Source organism: Leuciscus leuciscus (assembly GCF_965113295.1).
Source record: "Leuciscus leuciscus genome assembly, chromosome: 17".
In the NCBI taxonomy this organism is placed as follows: Eukaryota; Metazoa; Chordata; class Actinopteri; order Cypriniformes; family Leuciscidae; genus Leuciscus; species Leuciscus leuciscus.
The window spans coordinates 25238354-25254750 of NC_138741.1; the positions used below are offsets into that span (position 1 = coordinate 25238354).

The following is a 16397-nucleotide window of genomic DNA, read 5'->3' on the forward strand; positions in this document are numbered from 1 at the left end:
GCATACACAATCTCAAGTGATGCTAAAATTATGTAAATAAACCATTTAAAATACACAAGTGCAAACATGAAAAACCAAGAACAGAATCATGAAGAGAAATAGTTTTTAATGTTTTTCCCCCATGTTAATGAATGATTTATACAAAAAAAGAGACAATTTTGCTCCAACAAGAAAAAGAACCTAATCACTGTAAGATACTGTCAGAATGGATGCTTCATATTCACTGAATGTTAAAAAAAAAAAAAAAAAATATTCACATTAGTATGGCATCACATAACTGAAAATGTCAGTGACTACTGTATAACAGGAACTGGCAACACCGTGGTGGATCAGCACGAGAAGCATATTTCAAGCATTGTTTTTGTCATAAAGTGAAAGGTCTGATATAGCATGAAACCAATAGATTTAGAGTGATGGCTTTTAAAAGCAGTTTATAAATCTTAAAAATTCTGAGATACACTGAAATAACCAGTTGCCAGACAAAACTAGAAGAAAAAAAACATTGGAGATGGAGACTTCATATGTAAAACCCACTCAAAAACGATAAGGCAACTGCACCTCAAAAAAACTATAGTAACCACACGACGGTCTTGAAGAAATTATGCAAGACTGGAAGCATCATGTTCTTAACGTCGATCCTTTCGATCAGACTTCCGATCTCTCTCGCTCCTGGAGGACCTTCTTCCTTCTGAACTCGTTCTCTTCCTGTCAGGTTTGGAGTTCTTGTCTTTAGACCCCTTGCTTTCCCGTCCGCTGCCTTTGGAGGACTTGTGTCCCCTCTCGCTGCCGCTCTTCCTGCGCTCCCTGTCCAACGGTCTCCGGCGGCGTTTGTGGTCTCGGCCGTCTCTATCCCTGCCACGGCTGCGGGAGCGGGAACTGGAAGACGACGAGGAGGAGCCAGAAGAACTGCTGCTGGAGCCACTAGAAGAAGAGCTGGATCCACTGGAGGAGCTTGAAGAGGAACTGGAAGAAGAGCTGCTGCTACTTCGGCTCTTGCTCTTCTTTTCCCGGACTTTGGCCCGTCCGCGAGCATCATCGGCCTCCTCGCCAGCTTCCTTTGTGTCCGCTTTGGCTCCTTGCAGTTGGACTGATGGTTCTTGGCTCTGCTCTTGAGACGGGACTACTGGGTCAGGTTCAAGCTGTGGCTGTTGGGTCTCAGACGCAGTGTCATCTTGTTTGGTGTCATGCGTCACAGCAGGAGTTGGGACGTCCAGTTGAGATTCTTTACACTCTTCAGGCTGTGTTTCCATGTGGCTTTCGGGGGTTTGCTGAGAGTCCGTTACGACGTCCTGCTGAGTCTCATTCTCTGTCTCCTGCTCTTCCTCCCTTCTCACATTACCTACCTCTTCAACTATGGCTTCTGGACTCTCAACCTGCAACTTACTCTGTGTCTCAGCCTCCCTCACAACTTCCGTGACCTCCATCTGCTCTTCCTCGTCTTCCTTAACCTCAACCGCTCCCACATCATCCTCCTCCTCCTCATCATCTTCCTCCTCTGCCTTTCTCTCACTCTCCTCATGTTTATCCTTCTCCTCTGCCTGCTCCTGCTCCCCCTCCCTCTCTCTAATCTCTGCTTCCACCTCCACTAAATCTTCCTCCTCGTCCTCAATCTCCACATCATGCCTGTTACCTGTCCGCCCTACTCCAGCCTTACCCTCCTCTGGATCTTCTTTCTTCGTCTCTTCAGCCCGACGGCTATCCTCCATTTCTCTGTCACCTGTCTTCTGGGACTGACGCCTTGGCCGAGCCTCCATTTTGTTGAGTTGCTCTGCAAAGGCTTCACGTCTCTCATCAAACACACCTGGAAATTTGACAAAATATTATATCCATACATCTATTTTAAGTAGAGAAAAAAAAGATGTGCTAGTACTATTTCACAAGTTACTTTTAAACACCTTAAACAGTATTTAAAACACCTTTTTAGCTTCATTAGTTAATTTGAAACAGACTAATGGAAACTAATAATCCCATAGGACTAATACGAAGTCATAGCTGCACGTTGCACCGCAGTACATCAACTTCTGTGTTCAATCAGTGAAAAATACTGTAGAAAACACTTCGAATCGTTTCAGATTTTAACTGTTTTAGTTCATAAATACTTTAAATCTACTTAAATGTTTGGTTTTGGTGCAATGAAAATATCAGGTAAAATGTAAATATACCAGGTGTAAACAGGATCTAAAATATAAGCTGTGAAAATGGAGAAAGAAAACAAGTAACAAGACAAGCTTACCATTTAATTTTTTCTGAGACTCCTCCAGGAGCTTTTGAGTAGCGGAGCACATTCGCCCAGGCAGGTAGAAGATCGGGGGCTTGGTCTTCGTGCGAATGAACTTGATGAGCTTAGTATTATGTGCATTCCATTCTTCTTGCTGGAATTACATGAGAACACCAATGCATGTATGGAAAAGTCAGACCAAGGACAGTCTATCCAAAAAAAATTACTGTCTGCAAGCATACAATAAAAGAGCCCTGCAGCTGAGACGCATACCAGTTGAGCGAGCTCCACTTTGTGCTCCAGAAGTCGCAGCTCTGTTTGTTTGGCACGTCTTTCTTCAAAGAGCTCTCTCCTTTCACCCTCAACTTTTTTACGCTCCTGTTCTGCTTGCACTTCCAATTTCTGCTCAATTTCTTGGCGTCTTTTTAACTGGAGGGGGAAAAAAAACATGAAGTTTTAAAATTAAAGCAGCACTTCGTTTCAGATGCAGTTTGGCTTAGTGTTTGTGTGCAATTCGCTGACTATCAGCATGAACTGAATACAAAAAGTGGATTGGAAATAATTCAGCTTTGAAGGACCCGTTGAAAAAAATATTCTTCATTCTACACCATGCAGGGATGGGCGAACTTGGTCCTGGAGGGTCACTGTCCTGCTGAGTTTTTCTCCAACCCTAATCAAACACACCTGAACCATTTAACCAATGTCTTCAGGATTACTAGAAGGCTACAGGCAGGTGAGTTTTATCAGGGTTGGAGCTAAACTCTTCAAAAACAGTGGCCCTCAAGGACAGAGTTTCCACATCCATGCTCTAGACAAATTTATCAGAAAATAGACTCATAAACGAACCAAACAAAAGGACAAAACATTAAAAAAAGACCTAATACAAAATTCAAAGCATGTGTCTACCCGGTCTGTGGACACAGTAGACTCCTGTTTGAACTTCTGCAATGTTCCCATCAATAGGCCAAACATGCGCCGGTTTCTGAATGAGATAAAATAATTTGTAAATTAATTCAAGAAAATTTGCAGTGGAAAAACAAGGAAATAAATGATAAAAAAAGCTTTGCAGACATTGCTCAAAACAAAAGCAGTACCTCTGCTTTCCTCTCTCATCCATGGTCTGATCTTGAATAAGATCTCGGCGCGTACGTTCTTTGGAGGTAGCAACCACAGATGACTGCAACGCTGGCTATAGATAGAAAAAAAAAACATGATTCAATAAAAGGACAAATCTACATGGGGGAGGTGGGAGAGGGGACAAATGTGGTCTGCATACTTTTTTGACATCGTCATCGTCCTCAGCGTCGCTGTCATGGCGTGAATCTCTCCTGGCTCGCTGATCCCCTGCCAGCCTAGTTTGACAAACAATTTGTAAATACATTTCGGAAACCTGCAAACATGAACTTAATTCATAACATATCCAGAAAATAAGGTAATTGGTGAGAGATCTCACCTCAAGAGTGCCCCTTCGATGTCCCTCTGTTTGGCTGGGGGTCCTACACCGCTATCTGAGAGTCCACGCCTGAGAGGGGTTGACAGAAATTAAGGACAAATCCAACATGTACTTATTACAAGCAGTTACCAAGAAAAGAACAGATTCTTACCTCAGCAAATTGATTCCACGCCCCCTACCTCCACCTGGGCCTGGGATGGTCAGCCTCCTATTTTGACCCGGTCTAGAAAAGGCAAAAGTTACAGCAAATTTAACCTCAACTATGACTGTGCAACTTCTTGCTTAGAAACAATGAAAGCTTCACAATCACTAGGTCAGTGGATATTAACTGACAAGCAAAGGACATAGAAAACAGTAAGCAACCTTTAAAATGGAAGAGAAACCGCTTTGCTTTTGCTGCATTCACTCATATTCTATGATACTTTGGCACAAATGTATTACATTCAGCACAAAGAATACTAATCAAACCATGAGAAAATTAAATAAAATTAAGGATAAAAAAAAATGCAACATGAATTAAAGCCAACCACAATGTATTTTGCACATTGCAATAAACAAAACCTTGTCTAATTTCAGACCCCATTAAATCACAATATTGTTTTGCAACCTTTAAGCCTAAAAGCTGACTTATGCTAGTATAGTAAAAAAAAAAAAAAAAAAAAGCAGCAGATACAGTATACACTAACACAAGTTATCTTCTGCAAAAATTTTGCAAAACTCTAGAGTGCAACTGGCATGTTCGCGAAGTAAAAATCCCATTCATTTTCTTCATAGGTAAATTGATTTTGAAAAATAACTTGTAAACCTTTAAAGACAGACTTACTGTGGTCAACAAGTTTAATAAATGGTACTTTTGTTGAAGATGTCAGGTCACATTATTTCAACTTCAAATAATCATGTTTAACAGCGGAAATCCTGGTGAAAACTAGTACATTAGCTAGCAATGATTCTGCTAATAAATTTCAAATCAAAGAAACATGCAGCAAACTGCGGCAAAATAACACTCGCCCACTCAAATGAAGCGCTGAATAATGTAGACTCAGTATCCTTATACAAAACTGTAAGCCTAATATGCATATATATATATATATATATATATATTTATTTATATATTTTAGAAACTTGTTTCAAAGTTTCTAATGTTGAGATTCACCTTGTAGCTGGTTACTTTGGTTTATAACTAATATCACATTGGGGGGGAATAGAAAAACACTTCTGGATCCAAAGCTGCTGAAAAAAAAGTGGGCACTGTTGCACTTTATTGATGACTAATATTGCACTAGATAGATTTGTCAAATAAAACGCAACTCTAGAATAAAGGCCTACAACAATAAAAATAGTTCTAAAATTCGTTCTAAATATAAGATAATAGCAGAGTCCACACCAAAACTATAACGGCATAGAGAAACGATACCTTTGGAATCACTTTCACCACAAGTTGTGTGTGTGAACGGTCCTAAAGAATGACCCGCCCCATGATGCTCTCTGACACGTACCAAACCACGTTCAAGTCTGTCACGTAAATAATAAAGCCTATTGGATATTAAAATAAAGGCAATACCTCCCTCGTCCAGTTTCAATAAGAAATAAACAGGGTTAGTGCATCTAGAAGACATTGTTACTTTTGTAGGATAACAAATTACGATACTGTGTTGGGTCTCCAAAGATTTGGATGAAAAGCCAGAAACACGCATCACTTGCCATTCAAACAAAAAGAAAGCAGGAAGTCCTTGCAGGACTAATGTATAACCTTTAGCTGCTACTAATTTCAATTGCAAGTAATTAAACTCTAAGGACCCATCTTCGAAGAGAAACTATTTTCTTTTAAATGAAATCAACACGTTACTAAGGCCAGATTTGCAACCAGCCTTCATTATACAGAATCTATTTTATACTGCGTATCATTGCTTGCAAACAGATATGATGCTTGCTCTCCAGCATAACGTTAATTATTTATGGGGCTTGGGTGATTAAGATAGCTCTGAGAGATCACTGCACAAAAATAAAGACTGATCAGTGTAATATGTCGATGATTTAATCGCTGAAATGTATCACATGTGATACTTTAGCTTGTGCGCTAGCCGCAATCTTAGCTTGCTAACAGGCCCTGGCTTATTTTCCACCAAATAAACGTTACTGATTAAAACGCTTTTATCAAGTAATACCTCAGTTCACCCGGATCTCTGCCGGTTAGTTTTCGAATATTTTCGTCCACGCTCTTTAAGCTTTCCTTGGCTTTTTCCAGCTGGTCTTGCAAACTTCGAACGGCCACCGCCATCTTGCTCTTCGTTTTCCAGCAGCTGCGCGTGGAGCGTCGTGCGCGCGCTCGGCTCAATGAAGGCGAGTAGCACTGATCACATGATCACATGGGCGTTCCTGCATATCGAAACCCCACACACAGGTGGCGCGCAAGAGCCGATAATGTGATTGACAGGATCATCGTCGAAATACAAATAGTTTTCGGTCTATAATAGATATTGTTTACCCTTCATTGCAACATTTTCTCAGATTTTCAAATATGGCTGATAACAGTGCCAAAGGTCCCTAGATTTTTCAAACATGAAAAATATTACAAATATGCAAGAAACCCCATAAATGAGCTAACTATATATTATTTTGTTTCTTTATTATTAATTTTGACCAAGTAGTTTCTTAAGAAATCTCTCATGATCTTGTATATCACTTCTATGACATTTAGTTATCTTTTTATTTATTTTCACTCTCTTAAATACATGCTAATAATTACTTGTGTGAGAAAATTGAACTGAATTCAAAACATCAATATTTTGCAAGTCAATAGTAACATCCAAAAATTAAAATTACAGAACCATTCTTAAAGTGTCTTACACTTTTTGAAAGATATATATATATATATATATATATATATTTAATTAGCTATTTAACAATTTTGGCTGAAATCATCACGGTATTTTTTTATTTTTTTTGCAAGGGACATTTCTTTCATTTTCATTACATTTTAAATAAAAATTGGATGATTATTTGTTAGGTATTTGCATGGTTTTGAACAACAACACCATGACAAAAAAATGGCAAGAAGCCAAATTTGTGTTAGCATTTTATGTCAAAGATGAACTTTTATTTGACAATACCAATGATTCAAAATGACAGTCATTTTTAGTTGTAACAGGTCTACTTTAATATTACACAGAATTAAATGACATTTGGCAAAATAGTCTTTCTCTATTCTACAAAATCTCCAAAATATCTCTCATAGTCGCTCCAATTCACATGAATTTTCTTCGCAAAGGCTCTTCCATCTGTTTCTCAGTCTTTGTCAGCCAAATCATTTTGCTCAAAATACCTTTAACAGAAATAATTGTGATTATACTTCATGAGAACACCTGCACACATTTCAGGGAACCCTAAATCTGGTTATAACAGTACATGTCAGTTACCTGGCAACAATACAAATCATCAAGTTAAGAGCTGACAAACGATCATCGTCTTTGCTTTCCTGGAAGAGAAAAATATTCAGTCTATTTTAGACAACCTATTTTAGGCTGTCAACAAACAAGCCTTCACTTGCACAATTGCAACGGAAGCAAGGGAGAAAATAGTGATACTTCAGCTTTTAATTCAGAGCAAACCAAAAGGTGTTTACCAGATTGGCACGCACTGTTGAGCAGCGTCTTGCCAACTCTCTGATAAGGGAATGTGCTTCGGGAAGCAGCGGCTTCTCAAGGCACGCTAGTAATGCATATAGCCATCTGCCCTGTGAAGATAAATGTGAGCAAATACAGTTTAATAATACCTTTACATTTTAAAGGAAAACTTGGTGTTTTAATATTGTACATGCAATCTATTAAAGTCACCATGAAATCAAAATTCCTGTTTTTTTAATGGAACATTGCAGTATTTATTATAAATGATTTATTTGTGCACATCATTATTTTTAAATTCATGCAAACGTGATCTTTAATCAAAATAACTTCCACTCTTCTCTGATGACGTGTTCACCGGTGCGAGGGCGGGGCTACCTGTCACTCACCTGAGATCGACCAATAGAAAACCACAACAATCCAATCAATTTCTGATGGACAAAATCGAGTCCCGCCCTACATTTTTTTCTTGTTCAAGAAGCTGTTTCACTCAGATATATGCAGTGGAGGACGAAATACACAAATCAAGTACTTGAGTAAAAGTTCTTGATTTTTAATGTACTTAAGTATTCAAAGTAAAAAGTACTGATCAATGAATGTTTATTTTGTAATTTCATATACTTTTACATTAATTTTATATTATATATTTTCTATAATCCTACTGCTCAAAATACCTGGGAGAGGGGGAATGCTGGGTTGAACATCATTATGAATTGTCAGTTGCCAGCACTAGTCAGTAAGAAAGATTAGTGGATGCAGATACATAATATGTATTGTGTGTTGACAAATAATAAATACAGATGTCACATAGGGCTAAATGCATAACATTTTAAAATGAACGCTATGAAAACATACTAGTTTTATTTAGACATTTGAAATGGCGGGGAAGAATGCAAGTGCAATATTTGTGTTATTTTAATGTTATGTTTACTTAAAATCTACACCGTTAAGATGGTGATATGTACATGCCCACATTCAAGCATTACAGCTCACCCTTTTACAGCAGATTTAGTTTACAAACAACTGAGTGTTGTGACCTAAATATGATTTTCATTTACAATAATAAATCCTAAAATTCGTCATTTGTAACTTACCTTTCGCGCCTTTGGTCGCGTGTACTCTCAAACTCAGAGGATCTCCCAGTTCTTGGCTCATTTTGAGTCAGACTTGTAAATTCAGTTAATTGGAGACTGAACGGATCATTGAATCAGTGAGTTGTTTACTCGAGAACAGTCCCATTTGAAAAAGGATAGTTTGGTGCGATTAGCGAACCGATTTAACAGGTTCATTGAAAAGAATCAGCTCGTTCACGAATGCTATTGACTGCTATTGCGTCTCGGACGCAATTCACAATTTATTCAGTTCAAAATAACGAGTAACGATATATTTTAATGAAATGTAGTAAAAGTACGGTATTATGCTGTGGAATGTAGTGAAGTAAAAGTTTCTCAAAATAAAAATACTCCTGTAAAGTACAGATACTTTACTTAAGTAGAGTAACGAAGTAAAAATACGTTACTGTCCACCACTACGTCAGAATAGGAAAGAAAAGACTATCGCAACTTCTGTTTCATGGTGACTTTAAAGACAAAAAACTCGTTAAACATTTCTCAAAAGAACCATATCAAAGACAGGTCCTGATGCATATGGATATGACAAACTGGAGCAATTGAACTCACCAACTGTGGTACAAAGTCTCTCTCCTCAAACCAAATGATTAAATACTCAAGCACCGCAGAGATGGTTGACTGAACAGAGAATAGAAATTAAACGACAATTAAATATTTAATTAATACGTGATTTATATGTGAATAATCATCACAGCTGCTATCAAATGACAGTTACCTGGTTTAGTTTGCTGACAATGCTCAGGAAAGGAGGGAAACCAGTCTGAGAAAAAGGGATTCAAGAACATCAAATCATGACAGAATGTTCATGGTGTGAAAATAAATCTACTTCATGTAATCCATTCATGCTGAAATGTGTTGATAATCTGATAAAGGCGGAATTAGTACCTTGACATAATCAAGACCCGGGTTAACGTTGTCGTCTTCTTTCAGCTGAATGTCAAGACAAACATTCTCACCCAAGCAGAACCTCCTCCATCCATCCTCATCTTCAGTTTTGGGCTAAAAGGGGGAGAAGTATTAGCTATTTTTTCTTTTCTTTTTTAAACACCTTTTTCATTTTAAACTTCTGTCCACATATTATTTGTCTTACCATAACAACATTATCATCCAAAAACTGATCTTTCCAATGCTGACGATGCTTGTTTACACTCTGAAAACAAGAAAGCAATTGACGATACTAGACAGACAAATACTAGATACCTGATTTCCTGATTTTAAAAGTACAAGTAAAAGTAACCAATGCAGTTAAAATTGAACACCTGTCTGATTTCTGAAAATTTGCTGACTTCTTGCTGCTGCCATTTCAAGCTAGGAGAGAAACCTTGAGGTGCGGCCAGACAACCTGTGATCTGTGAAATAAAATATGCAAAATTATTAATACACACATAACAAGATTTACAACATACTACACTGTTTACTCGTCTCACTTACAGACACATTCACAGATTGTTTCTTCTTTAGCTTCTTTGGATCAATTTGTGCCACAACAACATCTGGGAACAGAGACGCTTCCTTCCTGTAAAAATATAATGCTCACAGTAAAAAAAAAACAAAAAAAAACATACAGTTGCATCTGAAAAATAATTAGACAAAAAGTATCTTATAAGAAATATCCTCTTCCCTGTCAAAAACAAAAAGTCGCTGTTTGGATTTAAATAGACAAATACTTAAGAGTCTATGATTGGATCATAATTGCAGTGATTATTATTATGTATCTATTCAATACAAGATGGACTAAGAGTTAAACACAAACACAAATATTAAGTACTTACGTACTGAAGGAGCAAATATAAGAAAAATTATACATATAATATAAAATAATGGAATAAAATAGATGAAAAAAATAAATCATATGCAAAACCAAATAAACAGAAGAAAGTATCGGTGACATTATATATATATATATATATATATATATATATATAAGCTGTATTTAAATTATATTAATGATCTAAATTGTGCATGTTTAGGCATTCATATTCAATAATAAGTAAACGTGGTGTTTATATAAATAAAGTTCTACTTGCGTCTACTTTGAAAATATATAATATAGAAGAATGAAGATGCAGAATGACTTACTGGACCTGTCTGAGATATTCTTGAGGGTTTCTGGGCGGTTCGTTTAAATTATATTCATCTGCGTCGCAGGACTCCACGGGCAGAAGTCTGGGCATCAACTCCTCCACATCTGACTTCATGTCTTTGCGTTATTTTCTATGCGCGATCAACATAAATCAGCATTCATAAGTCGCTGTTGCATGTGCTTGTCTATGTGCTTGTCAACCTCTCCATTTTGAAAACACTGGGCACGATGACGCCCAAAGGACGCGACGGTTACCGTGGTGAGTCTTATTCGCTCGCTACGATACAGATGGAAAGATGTGTAGTGACATCTGTTGTTTGGGAGCAATATGAAGGCGAAGGGACTATGAAAACATAATGTATAAGTATTATATAGAATAAAGAAGTAACTTAGAATATGAAGAATGTTCAATGCTATGCATACTTTTTAAGTGCCAACATTCCCCCCTTGGAAGTGAATTTCAGGGGCATTTTGATAACGTCAGGGGATTAAAAAAAACAACAACAACAAAAAAACACGAAAACGTACTCGGTTACTAACGTAACCTCGGTTCTCTCTAGAAGAGGGACCGAGTACTGCGTAAGATATCTTACGCTAGGGGAAAATCCTTTTTCCGCGAGATATTGAAGCCAAAAATTATCCTTAATTTTGTTATAATGCAAAACGCGTTGCAGCAGCAATGCAGACATAGGCGAGACAGCTCGCGCGCCTATTGGCTGCTCTGCGGCAACTGCAGCAGCCTATCGAGCGAGGCCTGGCGTGACGTCAGACCCAATCAGGGCACTTCGCGCCCGCTACGTCACGTCCCGCCGAAATGGGCGTGGTCTAGGCCTATAAATATCGCTCGCAGGCAGCTATTATCTGGTTTTTCATCATCGAAGCAACCAGAGCGTGTGCATGCACGGCAAGATACGCAGTACTCGGTCCCTCTTCTAGAGAGAACCGAGGTTACGTTAGTAACCGAGTACGTTCTCTTACGAGAGGTCTCTCGTACTGCGTAAGATATCTTACGCTAGGGGACCCAGTGTAAAACGCCGTGCGTGCTGAGATCTGACACCAAAGACCCAAGGGCGAAAAGCCCGGGGTACATATAGTGCACAATCACTCAGTGAACTCACAGAGAGTCCGGGAGAAGGAGGGGTGCAGCCTCACTTTCCACATAGAGTAGCGTCGAAGGGACGCAAATTTCATCATACAGACAGGGCGGGGTACGGCCTGAACTGATGGAAAAAATGTGGGTCTTACACAGTTTGCCCAGCTTTAAACTGTCGAAAATTGAGCTGTGCTCAGTAAACGCAGCATTCTGAGCTGAACGCATCAGGTCAGATAATACTGGTAGTCTAGACCGACAGCAGCCTGGCCTGCAGGGCGGGAACCTCTAGGTTATAGAACCTTATAAATGTAGACGGGGAGGCCCAGCCTGCCGCCATACAAATATCTTGCAAGGCAATCCCACTCGACCAAGCCCACGAAGAGGCCATGCCTCTTGTGGAATGCGCTCTGACACCCAAAGGGCACTGCATGCCCTTGGAGGCGTATGCCAGCGCTATAGCATCAACTATCCATCTGGATAGGCTCTGTTTCGACGCGGCTAGTCCCTTAGAACGTCCGCTAAACGAAACAAAGAGCTGTTCCGTCTGTCTGAAAACAGACGAGCGAGACACATAAGCTCGTAATGCCCTGACTGGGCAAAGGAGGCTCGCGTCTCTTTCCTCATCAGGGACCGGTAGGGCTGACAGAGAGATAATCTGCGCCCTAAACGGTGTGTTGAGGGATTTTGGAACATAACCGTGCTTAGGTTTGAGTATAACTTTTGAGTCATTGGGCCCAAACTCCATGCACGCCGCGCTCACAGAGAGCGCGTGCAGATCCCCTATGCGCTTCACCGAAGCGAGAGCCAGCAAAAACACCGTTTTGAAAGACAGGTGTTTCAAATCGATTGACTGTAAAGGCTCAAATGGCGCACCTTTCATGGCTTCCAGAACCGTAGAAAGGTCCCATACGGGGACTGAGGGAGGTCTGGGAGGATTCAGTCTCCTAGCTCCTTTAAGGAAGCGGATGACTAAATCGTTCCTTCCTATTGACTGACCAAGCGTTGTTTCTGAGAACGCTGCTATAGCCGCCACATAAACTTTGAGCGTGGAGGGGGCCCTGCCCCCATCCAACAGCTCTTGTAGGAAGGAAAGCACCTCCGTCACATCACAATTTGTGGGTGACACACCACGGGCTGTGCACCAGCCCGAAAACACTGACCATTTCGAAGAATAGAGTCGTCTTGTAGACGGAGCTCTAGCCTGCGTGATCGTGTTTAATACTCCTTTAGGGAGTCCAACATGTACCCGTTGATGGCCCAGACATGAAGGGACCATAGATCCGGGTGAGGATGCCAGATCGAGCCGCGGGCCTGTGAGAGGAGATCTCTCCTCACTGGTACTGGCCACGGGGCAGTACTTGCTAACTGCATCACGGCTGGGAACCAAGGTTGGTTTTTCCAGAGCGGTGCTACCAGCAGTACTGAGCATCCTTCTTCCCTGATCCGTTCTATCACCTGAGGCAGGAGAGAGACGGGGGGAAAAGCATAGAGCGGGCGGCGGGGCCACACATGGGCCAGCGCGCTCCTGCTCTTGGAGAAAAATTCTTGACAGTGAGCGTTTTCTTGAGACGCAAACAGGTCCACTTCCGCTCTGCCGAATTTCTTCCACAGCAGTTGGACTGTCTGTGGGTGTAGGGACCATTCGCCTGCCGGAACGTTGTTCCTGGACAGTCTGTCTGGTCCTATATTCATGATCCCTGGCACGTGCGCTGCTCTGAGCGAGCGCAGGTTGCACTGAGCCCATACCAGGAGGCGTTCTGCCAGCCTGTACAGTTTCTCGGATCTGATGCCGCCCTGGCGATTTATGTAGGATACCACAGACATGTTGTCCGAGCGGACCAAGACGTGGTGACCTTTTATTTGGGGACAAAAACGCGTCAGCGCGTTGTCTACTGCCAGCATTTCGAGGCAGTTTATGTGCAGGAGCTTCTCCCGTTCTGACCACTGGCCGAAGAACGGTCTGCCCTCGAGCAGCGCTCCCCATCCCGAGGTGGACGCGTCCGTGGACACCACTTTCACCCTCGAGGAAGTCCCCAGGCTTACACCTGATTGGTACCAGTCGTTCGCTTTCCAGGGTTTCAGCGCTGTAACGCATTTCTGATTGACCCTGAGGCGAAGCAAACCGGGTGCCCACGCTTTGCGTGGGACTCGCGCTTTCAGCCAAAACTGCAGCGGGCGCATGCGGAGCAGACCCAGCTGGAGTACTGACGATGCTGAGGCCATGAGACCTAGCATCTTCTGAAATCTTTTGAGCGGGACAGACGCGCCGCAGCGAAAAGAGTTCGCTGTGCGTCGAATGTCTACCGCGCGCCGTTGTGATAGTCGCGCTATCATGGATAGTGAGTCCAGTTCTGTGCCCAGGAAAGATATTTTCTGACTGGGTGACAGGGAGCTCTTCGCCCAATTGACACTCAGACCCAAATCCTCGAGGTGATCGAGTAAAATGGTCGTGTGTTCTATGAGCACTGCGCGAGATTGCGCTAGAATCAGCCAATCGTCCAAATAATTCAGCACTCGTATGCCTCTCATTCTGAGGGGTGCGAGCGCCGCGTCCATGCACTTCGTAAATGTACGGGGTGCTAGGGACAAGCCGAACGGCAGGACTGTGTACTGATATGCCTGGCCCTCGAAGGCGAATCTCAAAAATCGCCTGTGACGTGACGCTATCTGTATTTGAAAATACGCGTCTTTCAGATCTATTGACACAAACCAATCTCCTTGGCGAATCTGCACAAGGATTTGCCTGGTCGTGAGCATCCTGAACTGTCGCTTCACAAGCACTTTGTTCAGTTGCCTTAGATCTAGTATGGGTCTGAGACCCCCGTCTTTTTTCGGTACCAGGAAGTATCTGCTGTATAGCCCTCCTTCGCTCTGATCTTGAGAGAGGGGTTCTATGGCCCCTTTTCTCAATAGTTTCGTCACTTCGGCTCGAAGTAGATGTGCTACTTCTGTTTTTACCGTGGTCTCGACGCGCGCCACATAGCGGCGAGGGCGTCGGCGAAACTGCAGCGAATAGCCTCTTTTTATAATGTTCAGCACCCACTTCGAAACCCCGGGCAGCTTTGCCCATGCGTCTGCATGGATAGCTAGGGGTCGAATACGAAGCGCGCTCCGCTCGCTCAGCGATGGAGAAGCTTCTGTGTGCTGTAACACAAGCGTGTCGCTCGTGACATTTGAGGCATGGGGCGCGCTGATGACAGCGGGCAGATTGCCCGCGCTCGACTCCTCTACGGTGGTTAACCGCGAGGGGGAGGGCTGGGCGGTTCCCGTGGGAACTGTCATGTCTATGTGTGGATGTGGGCGCGGGACAGCGGGCACATTTATCACACCGAAAACATCGTTCGCTTGCGTGAAGCGAGTGCACGTTGGTTTCGTTTTTACAGAAACCGTGAGACATGCGTAACGTGGTGTTAGTGGGCACTGGGTAGTGGGCACATTCACCATGTTTGAAGCGCAACCGACCTGAGTCGGTTTTATGTGCGCGAGCCCTGTGTGACAGGCTGTGCTTATGTGTAGGGATGGGCACTGGGCAGTGGGCATTCTTACTACACACGAAACACCATCGGCCGTGGCCGGGACACCAGAAAATACGCTCTTTTGGGGATTTATCTGGGTAGCCGTGAAAACGGCATTTGTGTGCAGGCAAGCGGGTGACAGAACCGACTTGTTGGCTGCAGAAAACACTGGAACAGTCACATTTTCTGGAACTGGACGAGCGAATAGCTTTGGTGTGAGTCCGGCCGCAGCGGGACTGGAACACCGTCGTTTTCCTAGCTGTGCTAGGACGACTTCGGGGCCTCGGGCTTCACCGTAACCTTAGGTCGCGGGCCGCGTCCTGCGGGGCGGCGACCGGATGAGCGGGAGCGCGGTCTCGCGCTTCTGGCCTGGCGGCGCTGTGAAGTGGAGGCAGTGGACGGTGGCTGTGGCTGTGAGCTCTGAGCAGACGGTTTCGCACGGCCTGCTGCAGAGCTGGAGCGCTTCGGGAGGAAGTGCTTCATAGCCTGAGACGCTTTCTGTACCTCTGCGAATCTCTCCGCGAAATCTTTGACGGAGGATCCGAAGAGGCCTGCGGCGGAAAGCGGGGCGTCGAGGAACGCGGTGCGCTCAGACTCGGCCATTTCCGAGAGCGTCAGCCATAGATGTCTCTCAGACACGGTGAGAGAAGCCATAGTCCGTCCAATGGCTTGCGCTGCGGACTTAGTAGCACGAAGGGCGAGGTCCGTGGCACTCCTTAAGTCCGGCACGCAGATCGCGTCAGGTCCTTCCTCATCCAGCTTACGGAGGAGATCGGCCTGGAAGATCTGGAGCGTTGCCATGGTATGCAACGCTGACGCAGCTTGCCCGGCGGCGGAGAAAGCGCGGTGGAGCAAGCTCGACGTCGTGCGGCAAGCTTTAGAGGGTAGGGCCGGCTTAGCGCGCCGTCCAGCGGAGGGCGGGCATAAGTGGGCCGCTATCGCCTCTTCAACCGGCGGCAGCGAGAGGTATCCTTTGTTCTTGGCATCGTCAACAGCGGAGAATGCCAAAGAAACAGCAGGACGCACTCTAGCAGAATAGGGGGCGCTCCAGGACTTGGCGACTTCTTCGTGTAACTCAGGAAGAAAGGGCGCCGGCCTGGACACAGGTGAAGCGCGCTCCCCAGGCAGGAAAAATCCATCCAGCCGGTTGTGAGCGGGCTGCTCAGGCGAAGACCACTCGAGGCCGAGGCTCGCCGCGGCCTGTGCGAGTACTCGCATGAGTTCCGTCTCTATGGAAGCTCTCTTGCCTGACGAAGTGCGGGCAGGGGGCGCGGGGTCCTCAGAG

At 43.4% G+C, this 16397-nt stretch overlaps 2 protein-coding genes across 3 annotated transcripts; both read right to left on the reverse strand.

The window, feature by feature from the left end:
• Nucleotides 1-89: 89 nt before the first annotated feature.
• On the reverse strand, nt 90-5997 carry pnn (pinin, desmosome associated protein). The gene is made up of 9 exons (XM_082142335.1): nt 5837-5997; nt 3823-3894; nt 3672-3740; nt 3495-3570; nt 3313-3407; nt 3125-3200; nt 2492-2647; nt 2234-2372; nt 90-1801 (listed from the first exon to the last, which is right to left on the reverse strand). The coding sequence occupies exons 1-9, from the start codon at nt 5947-5949 to the stop codon at nt 627-629; spliced, it is 1971 nt and encodes a 656-aa protein (XP_081998461.1). The 5' UTR covers nt 5950-5997; the 3' UTR covers nt 90-626.
• Nucleotides 5998-6734: 737 nt separating this feature from the next.
• Nucleotides 6735-10739, reverse strand: gemin2 (gem (nuclear organelle) associated protein 2). 2 transcript variants are annotated; one of them, XR_014199069.1, is made up of 11 exons: nt 10501-10739; nt 9853-9937; nt 9681-9770; nt 9512-9571; nt 9307-9420; nt 9137-9181; nt 8971-9039; nt 7294-7404; nt 7088-7146; nt 6899-6993; nt 6735-6865 (listed from the first exon to the last, which is right to left on the reverse strand). XR_014199069.1 is itself a non-coding variant. In XM_082142370.1 (10 exons), the coding sequence occupies exons 1-10, from the start codon at nt 10617-10619 to the stop codon at nt 6957-6959; spliced, it is 789 nt and encodes a 262-aa protein (XP_081998496.1). In that variant the 5' UTR covers nt 10620-10739; the 3' UTR covers nt 6735-6956. The 2 variants fall into 2 exon arrangements, 1 of the variants encoding a protein (XP_081998496.1); XM_082142370.1 differs by having other exon boundaries at nt 6735-6993.
• Nucleotides 10740-16397: the final 5658 nt, after the last annotated feature.